At 50.3% G+C, this 15,844-nt stretch overlaps 1 protein-coding gene across 1 annotated transcript in view; it reads left to right on the forward strand.

Moving 5' to 3' along the window:
• The window catches only part of SORL1 (sortilin related receptor 1), a 169,156-nt gene that overhangs the window by 80,723 nt on the left and 72,589 nt on the right, over positions 1-15,844 (forward strand). The window contains exons 12-16 of the mRNA XM_090257292.1: positions 2,913-3,001; positions 8,431-8,609; positions 11,275-11,461; positions 15,013-15,141; positions 15,614-15,699. Coding sequence (XP_090113418.1) covers positions 2,913-3,001; positions 8,431-8,609; positions 11,275-11,461; positions 15,013-15,141; positions 15,614-15,699 — 670 coding nt within the window. The remainder of the gene's footprint in view (positions 1-2,912; positions 3,002-8,430; positions 8,610-11,274; positions 11,462-15,012; positions 15,142-15,613; positions 15,700-15,844) is intronic.

Below are 15,844 nucleotides of genomic sequence, written 5' to 3' on the forward strand. Positions count from 1 at the left end.
TAATTTAGTTTCCTTTTAGTCAGAGAATACACTTTATATGGTTGCAATCCTTTAAAATTTATTGGGACTTGCTTTGGGATCTAATATGTGGTCTCTCTTGATGAATATATAATATGCATTAGAACGGAATATGTATTCTGCAGTTTTTGACGTAGTGCTCCACAGATTATATTTATATGAAGTTGGTTGCTCAGATTGTCTTTTGCTTTTTCTTTGGCTATTTCTATAAATTGCAGAAAGAGGGGTGGTCAAATCTCCAACTGGTATTATCTACTTAAAAAAAAATCCTGTTTTTTTTTTTTTTTTTGCTTAAACAACAAGACATTTATTTCTCACAGTTCTGGAGGCTGCGAGTTCAAGGTCAAGGTGCCAAATCCTGTGATTTTTGCTTTGGGTGTTTTGCGGCTCTGTTATTAAGTACATACATAGTTATAATTATTATCTTTTCTGATTAATTGTTCTTTATATCCTTATGAATTATTCCTCTTTATCTATGATAATACCGTTTTTCTTGAGGTCTGTTATATCTAATTTTGAATTAGTCACTCCAGTCTTCATATGTTTACTGTTTGAGCAATATATCTTTTACCACTTATTTACTTCTGTGTCTTTATATTTGAGGTGTTTCTTATGGGTGGCATATAGTAGGGTCTTGCTTTTTTTAAAAATCTTTCTGCCTTTTATGAAGCACTTATACCACTAACATTTAATATAATTATTGTATTATTGTTATGGCTGCATTTAGCTCTAAGATTTTATGTTTTTATACATATTTAATCTTTCATTTTTAAATTAATATTGCATTTAACATAGTATTACACTTGAAATTCAGCCACAATGTAAGCCTCTTTTCCTCTGACCTTTTTGTTATTGTTCTATGGGTCATGTCAACACACACTGAAAACCCACAAAACAGTGTTTCTGTTTTTGCCTTAGATCATAATATCAATTTTAAACTGCTCAAGAGGCAAAGAGCAGTATTTTATGTTTACCCAGGTATCCTTTCTCTTGCTCTTCGTTATTCTTGAGGATCCCGTTTCCCCCTGTGGATTTCCCTACAGCCTGAAGAAATTCCTCCAGCATTTCTTGTAGCGCAGACCTACCATCTCTGCAGCCTCTCGGTGCTCCTCTGTTTGGTAATCTCTCTTTCACCGTAGTTGTGGCGGTAGAATCCCGGGTTGGTAGTCATTTTCCTTCAGTGCTTTAACAATGTGCTGCTCTCTTCTTGTTTCTTAGTTTTCATGGAAATCTGTGGTCACATCACTGATCACTGTCTTGTATTTAATTTGTCAGTTTTCTCTAGATGCTTCAAGATTTTTCCCTTTATCTTTGGTTTTTAGCAATTCTGTTACATGTCTCTAAGTGTATTTTTCTCTGTGTTTATTCTTTCTGGGGACACTGATCTTGAATCTGTAGTTCTATGTTTTTCACCTAATTTGGGAAATTGTCAGCTGTCTTCAAATACTTTTTTGCTTCATTCCCTCTCTCTTACTCATCTGGGACCCCACGTACATGCTGGACCTTTTGTTACTGTCCTGCAGGTCCTCGGGGCTCTTTTTCCCTGTGTCTTCTTCAGAATGGATCATTTCCACTGCTCTGTTTATCTTCAGGCTCATGAAGCCTCTGCCATTTCTGTCTTGCTGTTGAGTCCTTTAGTGAATTTCTTATTTCAGATATTATATTTTTAATTTTTTTGTTTCTTTTATTTTTAAAATAGTTTCCACTTCTCTGGAGAGAATTCCTGTCTTTTATTTCAGAACTGTTTTCTTTACCTTATGAAACACAACTATGATAACTGTTTTGAAGTGTTTTGTTAATTCCACCATTTGGATCATCTTGGGCTTGGCACCTGTTGATTGTCTTCTCTTAGGAGTTGGACATATTTTACTGAAATGTTTACTTATTGAGGAATTTTGGGTTGTATCCGGGACAGTGAAGAAAACACAGGAGGAGGAGGTGGCCATTTTTGTTGTGGCCTCAGACCGTAAGCTCTACCTTGCGTGCTGTGTGGCAGCTGAAATCTCAGTTCAGTTTACGAAGCCTTTTGCTATTCTGGTTTGAGATTGTTCCTGACGTGGAGTCCAGGGTCCGTCTGGGACTGATGAATTTATGCACAGAATAGAGGATTTACTTCATTGGCAGTCTGTCCTTCAAGGTCACATCCATATTCTCCTTGGCTCTTAGGGCTTCTTTTCCTGGCTCTGTGGGCAGAACCTGTTTGTGTGGAGTTGAAGCTGACTGGCTGGGACTGCGCCATCCCACAATGGGGGCAAAGCCACACCAGCAGACCACACTCCGGGGAGCTTCTCTAGGTTTTAAACCCAGCTGCAGGCTGCCTGATTTCATTTACTTTCCCACATCCTCAAGTAGCTGTCTTCTGTATTTTGTACATAGTCTTAGTTGTAATCAGCAGGAAGGAGGGGCTTAGACCATCCAGTAGAACTGGATTTCCCGCCGGTTAGCTTTTAATCACTCGGTGAGAGTCAGAGATTGGAGTTCTGTATCAGCCCTAGGCTGTTGGCTCCTACCTGTGCAGTCTGCCCCTTTAATGGCAACCCCGCTTTCTGCATTTGGGAAACAATTATGGGTCAGAACTCGCTCTGTCCACCCTCAGGGTTGTGTGGAGCCGATGAAATCATGGCTGGGAATGTGCTCTGGGGACTAAACAGTAGCCTTCAGGTGCGTGGCATCACTGCTGTGCGCATGCACCGTGCCTGGGTACAAGTGGGTGTGTGTGTTGTGTGTGCTCATGCGAGCACGTGTGTGCACACATGTGCTTGTGCATCAGTGTGCAAGTGTATGCATGTGTGCCGTGCACACGCACAGGTGTGTACTTGTGTCCCTGTGTGTGAACATGCGTGCGCGCACAGCCCTGCCCCAGCAGTGACGTCGTCCCGGCTTTTCCTTCCCAGGCGCTGCCCGGGCCTCACTACTACGCTTGGGGAGACCACGGCGGCATCATCATGGCCATTGCGCAGGGCACGGAAACCAGCGAGCTGAAGTAAGTGTCCCTGGTGACTTTTCCTCTGACCTCCCGCTGTTTTCCCGGGGCCTGCGGCTGCCGGTGACTGGACGGCCTGCCTGCAGCCCTTGGGTGCTGACAGCGCCCTCATGATGTCAGCAGGTCGCTTGCGCTTCGTTTCTTTCCCTACAGCAGGAGTCATAATCTGCCCTTCCCATCTCAAAGGGGCATCGTGAGCAACAGATGAAATTATTTTATTGATTCGAGAAAGTGCGACTCGACTTAAATATAAATTAATCATAATTTAAAGGTTAACTAGAGACCCTTCACATTGTTTTTTCATTGCTCTGTGTGCCCTACACATACAGAATTTACTCATAGAATCAGTAACAATAGATAATATATGAGTAATAATTTCAGGGTGCCTATAAATTGATAGCCAATTGACTTTTACTCTGATACATTTGGTTTTAGAGGGTCTTACAAACAGAACTGGAAGTGACATTCGAGGTGAACCACTTCATTTTACAGATGAGAAAACCAAGGCTCAGCAGGGCAAATAAAATAGCGTGCCCGAAGTCCCCCATTTATCAGTGACAGGAAAGACTAGCACTCGGGTTTTGTGTTACTTTCTGTCCTCTTTGCTCTGTATTGCTCTGAAAAACAGAAGTGTCAGGACTTTCTGACGTCTGCCTCCTGAAGTCTGATTTTATCAAAACCAGTCCTTTGATCACTTCTGTCCTGGAGGACAGAAGCGCATGTTGTTAGCAATAGGTCAGGGCAAACGGGGCCCCCTTCTCCCTGCTTCTGAGCTGAACCCATGGGGTGTGTCACTGCAGCAGGTGGAAAGGGCTTCTGGAATCATCGTGTTTAGTGCAGGGAAGAAAGCCTTTTTAGAAACAGGGCCAGCGTCAGGAGAGAGGAGAGGGTTTGCAAACGGAGACCTTACCAGATGGTGCCCCTGTGGTTCCTGGGACCGTGCTGAGCAGCCTGGCCCTGCAGCCGGGAGAAGCCGGCCCCGGCGTTTGGCACCGCTCCTGGCTTCCTGGTCTGTGTGGCACAGGCCAGCAGCTGTTTCGGGGGCCAAAAGTCAGAGAAGCTCTGTTTCTGAGCAGCACACTGCATGCACATTGGGTAGGTGTTTGCTTGGATGAGGAGAGCCCCAAGGTCTGGTTCTCCCCACACTGAGCCACCATTTATTTATCCGTGAACTCGTTACCTCCCATCTCACACATTTAGCGAGCGCTAGTTCTGAGAGGTGCTGTGTCTGGTGATAAACAGGATGTTTCCCCACTCGGAAGGAGTCCACCCTCCGGTGGTAAGACGTCTGGGACACCACTTTGAGAGCACTATGGGAGGGGACATGACATGGTTGGACTTCCTTGGAATACATTTTATCCTTTGCAGGGCAGTCAGACTCTAGTGTTGGTTCCGGACTTTCCGTGTTGAACTTTCCTGCAGACCCCGTTTGCATTTGCCTCCCTAGCTGGCTTCTCTGTCAGTGCGTGTGTGCTCAGGGAACGCGGGCCATGACTGCACTCACGGCAGCAAAACCTGACCAGGAAAATACACCTGCTACAGGAGACTCACACGCCCTCCCAGACTGCACATGGGACTGGTTGTAGACTTTGGGGTTACAGACACTGCAACATCGTTTTGTTTGTAGAGGCCATGTGGGGGAGTGTGCATGTGTGGTTTAAATAAAGCATTTACGAATATGCAGATACGTGCAGGCCTCCTGGGACAGGTGTGTGTGTTCCACACGTCAGCCTGAGCTGTGCGTCTGTCTGTGCAGCCTGTGGCTCTTGGAGCTCTCTCTGCTTCTCCTCCTGCTGCTCTGCCTTTGACCCGATGCTGCTGCTGTCAGCATCATCAGAGGAGAAGCAGGAAATGATGCTGTAGTTAGTTGTACCCACAGACCACGGCGCTGACACCCATGCATGAGCGGAGGCTGCTTTGGGCCGACCTGGAGTTCTGTTGCTGGTCTGAGGCTTCAGGTGCCTCTGTGGCTGGCGTCCCCATCACAGCAGGCTTGGTGCTCCTTCAGGCTTGGAGCCTTTGGTGGCCGTGTCATTCCTTTGGCATTGATCACCGACTGGCTCCTCTTATTAGTCACCTTTTCATTACATGCCTGAATTCCTCCCTTCATCAGCAAGATCTCGTACACCAGTGTTTCTTTTCTGTACAGGCTGGCAGGCACTTAGTAAATATTTGATAGTTCAGATATTTTTATTGCTTTTTTTTTTTTTTTTTTTTTACTAATTTATGGAACTGGAAAGGGTGTACTGTGGCAGATGCCTAGCCCTGCTGGGGGGCACTCCCCTGCCTCACCCTGTGCTGTGTAAATGACAGTTCCTGGACCCCTGTGTGTGTGACCTAGGGGTGTGCAGAGGCGCAGAGGCGACCCCATCCGTCCTCCTTGGTCTCCTGGAGCTTATTTCTGTCAGGCATAATGGCAGGTCCATTACACTAACATCTGTTGCACATCTGTAATGAACCAGATTCTATTCTAGGTACTGAGCATACACAGGTGAGGGAGGCATCATCTGCAAACTTCCTGTGCGCGCTGTGACTGCTGTGTTTCTGAGCCACCTGGAGAGAGAGGCTGGAGGGAGGCAGGCAGCACTTGGAAGGGTAGCTGCAGACCCAGGGCTTGCTCTCCCTCAGGGAGGAAGCGGAATAACGACTCTAGGGAGGTTTAGCAGGGACAGGATGGAAGTGGCTTCAAGTTTTTTCCGTTCTTTTAAATTAGTCACTTCTTTCTCTTCCCAATTAGCACAGATAACAGCTTCTGCCTCAGCCCTGCCCTGAGGCTGTTGCCTTTGTTAATGTTAATTGAAATTGAGAGCAGCTATGGGAACACTTTGTGCTGCTCTGTGTGTCTCCTGTCTGAGATGAGTGAGTAGGAGCCTGTTAGGGGATTTGCTCAGCTCATGCGTGGCCTAGTTCAGCAGGCTGTCACCCTCGACTGCTCGGGGGAGACAGGGTTTTCCTGCTTGTGACCAGTGTTCTTCCCAGAAGGGGCCGTTGTGACTTTGCCCGCTGCTCCCACAATGACCAGACACGAGTCTGTTGTCTTGATCCTGAAGTGTGGGATCAGTGTCCGTTCCTTCTCTGCATGTGCCTGTGAGCCTGATGGTGTGATTGCAGTCACTAATGCTGCTTAGTACATGTGCAAAGGCATCTTTCCTGGTGGGCAACTCCGACTTCAACAGGCTTCCCTCTTGCCGTCCAGGAAAGCCCCAGTAGCCGCTGTCTTTTCCAGACCTGAGTTCTGGAAGTGGCCACAGTTCCAGAATCAAGGAGGCGGCAGTTCACGTATGGACTTGATGGCAGCACCTACTGTTAGTGACATCTCTTGGGAGAGTCACAGAGAGCCACCCGACCCCACTTCACTCTAACCCCTGTGTGGCTTCTTCCGCCCCCTGGGTTAGAGAGGGGCAGGTGTTCTTAGCACCTTTTAACTGCTTTTGGCATCTATTGTGTTATCTGTACCATTAGCCTTGGGGGGCCCTATGTGAGTTGATAAGAGTAACCTTCCTTTTCGTTATTAGGTAGCTCATTGGCAGTCGGGCTGAGATGCAACCATTTATCAGCACACTTGGGTTTTGTTTGTTTCACCGGCAGTGAATTTGTTTAACTGTGTGGTCCAAAAAGATTTTTATGAAAAGAACAATGTTCTGTGCCATTATCCTGCTTTAAAAGTGATGCTAAGACCGTAGCTTGTCGTAATGGGCAAGGAGGAGATTAAATGAGTTAACATCCCTGTATCTGCTCCAAAATGAGTTTAAACCAAATGCATGTCAGCCAGAGCAGAGTTTCTCCTCGTTAGAAGGTCTGTGGAGGAGATCATTTGGTCCCTGTTGACACATAACCGCCACGGGTGGAACACAGCCCTTTTGCAGAAGTTTGAATTTCAGTAATCTCAATGTGAGAAGAAGTGTTTGGATTGAATGAGGCCATGAAAAGATTTGTGGCAAGTGTTATGATCCTGAGTGAGTATAGCTGAAATCTCAGAAACATGGGAAAGTGAAAGGTAAAGTTTTGTATGTAGTTAGGATGTAAGGTCGCAGTAGCTCTGTGACCCTACCACAAGCTTTGAGTGTCTTCTCATGCTGACCGCCTCATGGGCTTACTGGGTGAGGAAGCAGACAGGCACCTCCTCCTCCTCCTCTTCATTGCAAACGTTGGTTTGAAAGCATTACCTTGACTTCGTTGCTGCTTCGTGTTTCGAGGCTTGCTTGTGTGTTCTGATGTCATCTGCCTGGAGACTTTTCTCAGCACATCCTTTTCTTCCAACTTTAAAATGTTTAAGACCTCAGGAAACATTGGACGGATTACATAAAAAACATTCATGGAACCTTCACCTGGCATCAGCAGTTGTTAACATTTTGCCAATTTTCTCAGCTGTTCATCACCTACCTAGTTCTCTATGCTACCTGTCCGTGCAGCCAGCCAGCTGTCTCCAATAAACACGGATGTTTTCTGCACAACCAGACTGCCCTTATCCCATCTAAGAACGTTCACATGAGCTCAGTATCACTTACAAGCCATATTTGTTTTTCCTTAGTTCCATATTATTGTAGCTACTTTTTTCCCTACCCAGGACTCAGTCAAGGGTTGCCCATTGCATTTGGGTGTTACACCTCCCTAGTCTCTTAATCCGTAGCAGCCTTCACCCTTTTTTGTTTGTTTCTCATGGCCTTGATTTTTTATTTTTCAAGAGTCCAGACCAGTTGTCATGCAGGGCGCCTCGCCTGCTGGGTGTGTCCCGTCATGCAGAAGAGCGCACCGGTGACGTGTGGTCCTCAGCGCTTTACTGGAAGCGCATAGTGCCAGGCTGTCCCGCTGTTGGAGACGCCAGGTTTGGTGGTGGTGTGATTCTCACATGGTCGCCGTAAGGTTACACTTCCCTGTTGGCAACGAAGCGTCCATCTGTGGGTTGACACCGTTACACCCTGTGAACGTTTTGGTCCCCAGCTCTTTGCACCCAGTGATTGTAGCATCTGCTGATGATCTTGTCTGCGCCCGTCATTCCAGTGGGGGTGACAGAATGGTCACTTTTCTCATTCTGTCACTATTTTCAACATTTATTAGGCAGCATTGAATATAAGAAAACAAATGATCTGTCCTCTTTCTGTCTTACTTTTAGTCTCACTTAGAGACCTATGCTGTATTTTCAGTCAGTGTGTGGTCTGTTTCCATTGCTTTTCTTTTTTATGTTCAATTTCCCGAAGTGTGGCCAGTTGGAGCCCACCGAGCTAGCTCCTCTGCCCTTTTGTATTGCCTGCGTCAGCCGCTGAGCACACCCTTGCCCTCTGGCACGGCCTTCCCTTCCTCTGCTTTAGCCCAGGATTAGCCATTTCTCTAAGGAGCCCTGCTTCCCGCCACTGGCGCGTGTCACATGGAAACCGAGCCCTGGCCCTAGAGATGTAACTGCGCGTGTCCTCTTACTTGCATTTGGGCAGGTACAGCACGAATGAAGGGGAGACCTGGAAAGCGTTCACCTTCTCCACGCAGCCGGTGTTTGTGTACGGGCTGCTCACGGAGCCCGGTGAGAAGAGCACCGTCTTCACCATTTTTGGCTCCAACAAAGAGAATGTCCACAGCTGGCTGATCCTCCAGGTCAATGCCACGGACGCCCTGGGTAAGCTGCTGCCTCTCAGCGCTTTTCATGGAAATGTGTGCTGACCAGAGCATCGGCTTAGACACTGTGCCCTCAGGAGCCTTTGGGATCCACGGGGGAGACTGGCAGACACACAGCTGTGCTGGAAGCGGTGTGGGCGGCTCCCTGGGTGCTCTGTCACAGGGCCACGCGCTGTTCTGCCTCCTCGTCTCGCTGCGCAGGCACTGGCACGTAGTGGGCGTAGGCGCGTGCTGAACATGGGAATGAGTGGGTGAGTGAATGAATGAAGAATGAATGAAAGACACTTCCTGAATGAGCCGTTTCAGCCTGACAAAGTCGTCTAGTAGCTACTATGTGAAAGGCGGTGGCCAGATGACACAGGGGCCTCTCAGAATGGCCCGGGGCCTCATCGGCCCTGGGAAGGGGCTGGGAGCTATACTCCTGAGGGGTAAAGCCTTCCTCTAGCTTCCTAGCAGATAAGCACCTTTGGGCTCCCATTTCTAGAAGGAACTGTAGAATGTGCTAAAATATATCAGAGGTTTAGGTCGTGCCCAGGGATCCAGATAGAAGTAGTAGCGGAGTAGGTGGAAGCTACACTTACCTGCTCCCAGGACCAACCTGGACTTGCAGCTAAAATATGGAACAGTCAGCCTGAATGGTCAGCTGAGGACTAGCTGAATGGAAGTCTTATACTGAGGGATTCACGGAAGAAGCCCCAACGGGACTGGTAGGAAAGGGCGACATGTTAGAAAAAGGGGGTCCACCCCCGTGTGCAGTGGCAGAAAATCCAAAGGGACATTTCATTGCAAAGATTCATCCAGAGCACCAGGGCTGGGAAGCGGGGCCCACGTCACATCTGTCTGTGAAGATGAGCAAGGATTCTGTCTGCCAGGGAGAGGGACGAGTCTGCTCGAGACCAAAGCGTGCTCTTAAAGGGCCAGCACACAAACTCTCATGTGCAGCGGCTCTCCCTGGGCTCTGGCAGTGAGACGGCAGATCAGAGCACACTGGAGTCATACTGGGAGAGACGGGCTGTGGCTCTGGGGAAAGGGTTGCAGAGATAGCCACCAGGGTCCCCGTGCTGAGCCCTCTCCCACACCATGCAGAGACAGCATCCTTCCTGGGTGGAACACCCCCTCCATGCAGCATCAGCCTGGGGGACACAGTAGTCCCGCCCTCCTGACCACCTATGGCCCCGCCAAGCTCGCACCCTGCAGATCAGTCCGCTGGCTGTGGCCAGCCTGGGCCCATGCTGTAGTCTTGCCTGAGGGACTCTTGAGGAGATCTGGGCAGACTCGGGTGGTGTCAGAGACTCCCAGGGAGAGACCAAGCTGTGCGGCTTCGGAGCGAGGCCCATTCTGTTCTGTGCGCCCTCACCAGCACCCCTCGCCACCGTTCCTGGGCTGAGCCCTCCCTCCACACAGCCAAGTCTTAGTCTGTTCCAGCCTCATGAACTCTGTTGCCCTCGCTCTGAGGGCTCCTGCAGACTCTGCCCCCCCCCCCCCCCTCCCTGCCAAAGGTCCTCAGACTCCAGGCAGGTGGCAGCTGACCTTAGTGAACCCGGAGACTTTGGCCAAGTGGCCTCACACTCAGCACCGGCACAGACTGAATCTATCAGTCTGGGGAACACCACTCACCTCTACATGGTGACTCACTGAGAAGCTCCTTCATGCAACAGGTTCTGCCAGAGGCTCTTTCAGTGACTGAGCCTAATAGGCAGCCAGCAGGTGGAGGTAGGGGGAGGTGGATCTCAGGGTGCCTTGAGCCCCTTGCTGATCTGCGCCAGGCTCAGTGCTGGCGGAAGATGGCCTCAGGGTGCAGCTTGGCCCACACACGTCCAGGCCCAGCAGAGGCAGCCACCAACTGTGGATCACTTTGGGGCTCCTAACAGGTAGCCCAGGGCTGGTCACAGGTAGCATCTGACAGGGGGCTGCACTTGAGTCCCTCCCTGGAAGCCCCAGAGCAACACATGCAGTTGTGGGCTTTAGAGAAAATGAAAGCAGGATCCTCATGGTCAGCCAGCCTGAAGGTCCACCCTGCCCTTGGACAGACAACAGTCATCAAGACAACTATACCAGGAGGGCTCACATAGCCCACACAGGGGACACTCATGGAGCACCCAGCTCGGGTGATTAGGGAGATGTGCCACTGGGTCCCACAGGACACCCACAACATAAAGCCACTCTGCCAAGACTAGGAGTCATAGCAAATCTACCTGATACATGGAAGGAAACACAGGGAGGCTGCTTAAATGGGGAGACACAGAGACATGCCCCAGATGAAAGAACAGGAGAAATCCCCAGAAAGAGAACTAAATGAAATGAAGGCAACCAATCTACCAGATACAGGATTCAAAGCAGTGGGTATAAGGATGCTCAAGGGACTTAGGGGAAGAAGGATGACTTCAGTGAGAACTGAAAGAGGTAATAAGCGTCAGGATGCAGAAGCCATAGGGGAACCAGCAGAAATAGATAGCACCGAAGGTGGCTTTCTTTCCCCGGCTTCCTCTGATGAACGTCTGTGCTTCAGTGGGCCCCAGCCTCGTTTGTGTGGGTGTCCCCAGCCTAGAGCAGGCCGAGCAGAGGCTGGTGCACTTGCCAGGCAGCCCCAGGTGCCAGGCGGTGGGCGTCTGGGCCGATGGGCAGCCCTTGGGGGCCGCCTCTCATGCCGTGTGTCCTCTCCGCAGGGGTTCCCTGCATAGAGAATGACTACAAGCTGTGGTCGCCGTCTGACGAGAGGGGCAACGAGTGTCTGCTGGGACACAAGACTGTGTTCAAGCGGAGGACCCCCCACGCCACGTGCTTCAACGGAGAAGACTTCGACCGGCCCGTGGTTGTGGCCAACTGCTCCTGCACCCGCCAGGACTATGAATGGTAGGTTCTTCCGCTGTGCCTGGGGCTGAGCCGGGCTTACGCTCGGCAGTGTGGCGAACGGACTGGAGTGTGGCGCTGCTCCTTGAGGAAAGGAGGGAATCCTAGGAAACCAGTGTTTATTCATAAGCACCTTCTCTGTGCCAGGAACCGTGCTGGGCCCTTTGACATAGGTTGTTCCATTTGTTCCCACAGCTCTGCTGTGGGAGAGGCCATAGCCACCTGGGGAAGTGGCAGTGATTTATTCAGAAACAGATCGCTCTGGGGTTCATTTTTCATGCTGGCCCCCACATGGGGTGTGCTGAAGGTAACTCCGTTTCTTAGGAGCCCTGTTCTAGACGGACGTCACTTCTTTATTTGAAATGAGGGGATATTAGTGTGTGTACACACACACACACACACACACACGGACACACACACTTGCATCCATTAGTCCTTCAGCAAAGTAGGCAAGGCACTGCCGAGAACGCTAGAAGGAGCAGAAGCCACGTGCACTCAGATCATTGCAGCTGGAGGTGGCATGCTGTGGGGCCTGGGAGGACGTGCTGTCACTGTCAGTGCAGACTGGAAGGAGGAGACTGATTGGCTGTTGGGGAGCAGACATTTCTGGAGAAAGCCTGGTCTGTGATGGGCCTTGAGGAGGCGTCTGGCTGTGGGCAGCAGCGTCTGAGAAGACGAAGCGGCCGTGTGGGGCAGGCACGTCAGCGGTGGCTTAGTTTGGGTGCCTCGTTGGGTGTAGGAGGTGGGGTCAGTGCGGGGAGTGAGGCTGAAAAGAGAGACTTGGTTCAGGGAGCAGGAAGGTGTCTTTGAAGGCTCCTGAGGACCATGGAGGATCGGAGCTTTGCGTTAGGGGGACGGTTGCAGCTGCGCAGACGTCGGGTCTGGGAGCCCCAGCGGCCCCTTGGACTGGACCCCAGCACCAGCCTCGCAGGCTGAACGGGGCTGCAGGAGAGCGCAGGTACTGAACACCAACATGCAACTTGTTTTCAGTAGTTGCTGACGCACAAACTGAAGTTTGCTTTGGGAAGGACGCTTCTGTTGGCTGAAGCCAGAAACCATGGCATGTTGGAGCAGGGCCAGACAGTGGGTGTTTTAGGCTGTGGGGGCCGTGTGGCCTCTGAGGCGGCTGTTCCTCCTGGCCCACACCAACGCGAGGGCAGCCATGAAGGACAGGCGTGGCTGCTACCCCGCGGGTCTTAGTTACTAACACAGCTTGCCAGGTTTGGCCACCTCCGGTCCTAGCCAGAGCTTCTCGGACTTGAATGTGCCTGTGAGCCACACTGCGCGTCCTGACCCAGTAGTTCTGGGAACGTGCAGTTCTGCCAGACTTGGGGCGAGTCTGGTGCCGCGCATCTGCAGGCCCACCCGCCCTTTGAGCAACAGGACGCATTTTCTCTCTGAAAGCTGCGTGGTCCCAAGATAACAGCATAGATGCTGCCCTGGCAAAACCACAGAGCTGCCTGCTGTCCCCATGACATCAGTTCATGCCCCTCAGCCACCTCTGCTCCCTGTTAGATCCCCCAAAACTGTAACTGGAATCCGAGAGTGCTTGTGGGTGCGGGTCCTGCCCCAGATGCAGAGGCCCCGGCCACAGGACAGATTACGGCGCCCTCTCGTCACTCTTTTATCCCCAGTAAGTACTTCCAAATAAAAGGAAATTAAAAATACGCAAGAAAACCTAATAGACTTTGACTCCCCCCCCTTAATGACCGCTATTATGACTTTTCTCTAAAACCTGCCTCCCAGCAACAACCACAACAGAATCCAGGAACCAGGGGCTGGTCCACTGGCCTGGCTCTCGCTGGTCCACCATGCCCACCCCGCTGGCTTAGTATAGAAACCTGGTGGGTGCCGAGTCTGTTCCAGACCGAGGGAAGCGGCCCCTGCCCCCCGCAGCTGGGCTTCGTGAGGGCGATGACCCGGGGGACAACAGTGCGTGCTGGCTCCCGGCCACGCTGCTGCTGCTCCTCTGGCCACTGCAGTTGCAGACTCTGTGGACCTTGGCGGCGCTTGGCATTGGCCTGTGGCAGTGAGAAGTGGAAAGACCTGAAGACAGACAGCAGGAGAGGAAATGAGGACAAGTGGGTTTGTGGGATCTGCCCCTTAGCTCAGCTTCTGAGTGACAGCTGCACCGGACAGCGAGGCTGCTGCTGACAGTCCCTCCAGCCCTCGGCCCGTATGTCCCTGGTTTCAGGGGTGGGTTTTTTTACATCTTTCGTAAAGTGCAAAAAAATGATCAAAGTATAATCAACTCTATTTTCCTTATATTTCCCCGCGTTGTCAAGAAGTCTGTCTTTCAAACTCATGACTGCAGCTAGGGTACACAGTGCATTTTCTAGTGTGACCCTGTACCTGCACGTTTTTGTCTACGTAGGTACGCACACACGTGGTTAAAACAGAAGGCCGTAACGTTGGCTTGTAAGTGTGATGAAGTTTTCAGTCTTCTGTTTTTTAGGGAGATAAGGGAGGAAACTGATCTTAACCCTCCAGCATACTTTTACTGCCTGCTAGATCATGACCTACATTTTGAAAAAACCTGCCTATAAAGGAGGCATAAAACTAATTAGCTAATGTTCTGCATAGTCCCCCAAAAGATTTAAAGCAGCAGCTGTTCAGAAAAAAATGATCTATTTATTTTAATGACTAAGACCTTTTGATACGGTAATAAAATTCATCCTCTGAACCATTCTGTACCAGGTGCGGAATGTGGATGATGATATAATATAAAACAAACCCCTTGCCCTGTGCCTGTTAAATATTTTTCACATAGTAGGTGTTTAATAAATACTTGTTGAACCAAAGAGAGGAAATGAAGCCTTTCGGGTAGAGCCCATCAACCTGGAACATTCCTCTGAATTATGAGTTGGTGGTTTGGGCAGGGCCCTGGTGACTTTGGAGTGAGCTGCCTGGTCATAGAGGTGTTCAGTGCAGCCGAGAGAAGCTGTGTCATTAAGGGCAAAGCCAAGACAGACAGAGGACCCTCCTTCCCACTCTGCTCCTTGCCCTGGAGGGTTTGGCAGAGATGTGGCTGCCAGGTCTCGTGCACCAAAGCCCTGTGTCCCAAAGTGCAGGATGAGGCACCAGGGTGATTTTAGGTAGTTTGTGGACATGATCTTAAATAACATTGGTAAAAAAAATCTTGATTAAGCAAAAGAGATTATTCTTTCTAATTTCTCTTTTAATTCTTCCAGTCGTGTCAAAGAGAAAGTCTCACTGTGCTAGTAGTTCTTTAGCATTTGCTAATCTTTTCTAACAGAGAGAGGGCAGGCCCAGAGTCTTTGGGTAGAGAATGGGATCCAGCTGAAAAATTTAGTATTATTTTGCTTTTTAGCATAATGATATGCGCTGTTTTTGTTTATGGCACATGATAGTGGTTCTGATATAGTGTCTTGGAAATGTGTTAGTGCAAAAATGTGAGTAGTCTGTAAAGGGACAGGTAAAGTAACTTGCAATGTAGATGGTAGGCAGTGAGGTAGAACTCCCAAGGGTGGGACTGAAATACCTCAAGTAGGGGAGTAACCCAGTGGCCGAGTGAGCCCCGATTGCCTTTTCAGTGACTTCGGCTTCAAGATGAGTGAAGATCTGTCTCTGGAGGTTTGTGTTCCGGATCCTGAGTTTTCTGGGCAGTCCTTCTCCCCTCCTTTGCCTTGTCCCACAGGCTCTACTTACAGGAGGACAAGAGGGTATGTCTCTCAGAGGGTGTGTGTTGGGGCCACGCGGGGGTCTGCACGTGGTGTGAGGGGCACAGAGCCACCCGGAACCCTTCATGCCCTAAGGAATCCCAAGTAGGCAGGTTTCAGGGGTCTGGGGCGATGAGTAAGGTTAGGGTGTTTGCACACTTTTCTACCCTCCGTGAGAAAAACGCAGGTCTGAACGCTTCTCCACAACCCTGTGTGTCAAGTCCCCAGTTTCTGCAAGGACACATCTCCAGAGCAGTTTGTTGGGGAAGTCTGTGTAAAACTAGCCTTTGGGAGCGGCCTCACCTCATTAGAGGCAGAGCCGCTGCAGATGAGCCAGTGCCCTGCTTCCCGCTCCCCGGGGCACTGAGCAGGGGACTCGGTTGTGCCACGCAGGAGCTGTGTCCTGATTACAAAGCCTCTGTGACTGTTCCTCGACGTTGCTGACCTCTTGTTCTTGGGGCTGGGGGGGTGACAGCTATCGGAAGGTTTCTGGGGACACTTGCAGCGGAGGAGATGTGGAAGCACGCCTGGAAGGAGAACTGGTCCCGTGCCCCTTGGCAGGTAAGAGGCGGTTTCCCCTTCTGGCCTCACGAGGTGTCTTCTCACCCAGGCCCAGCCCTGTGGCTCTTTTCACTTGGTGGACAGGAAGAATGGAAGTGACAAGCACCTCAGAGCTCCCCAAACGTGGGATTCCAACCCAGTTTAT

This window comes from Furipterus horrens, unplaced genomic scaffold, assembly GCF_987537825.1.
Source record: "Furipterus horrens unplaced genomic scaffold, mFurHor1.1.pri manual_scaffold_11, whole genome shotgun sequence".
In the NCBI taxonomy this organism is placed as follows: Eukaryota; Metazoa; Chordata; class Mammalia; order Chiroptera; family Furipteridae; genus Furipterus; species Furipterus horrens.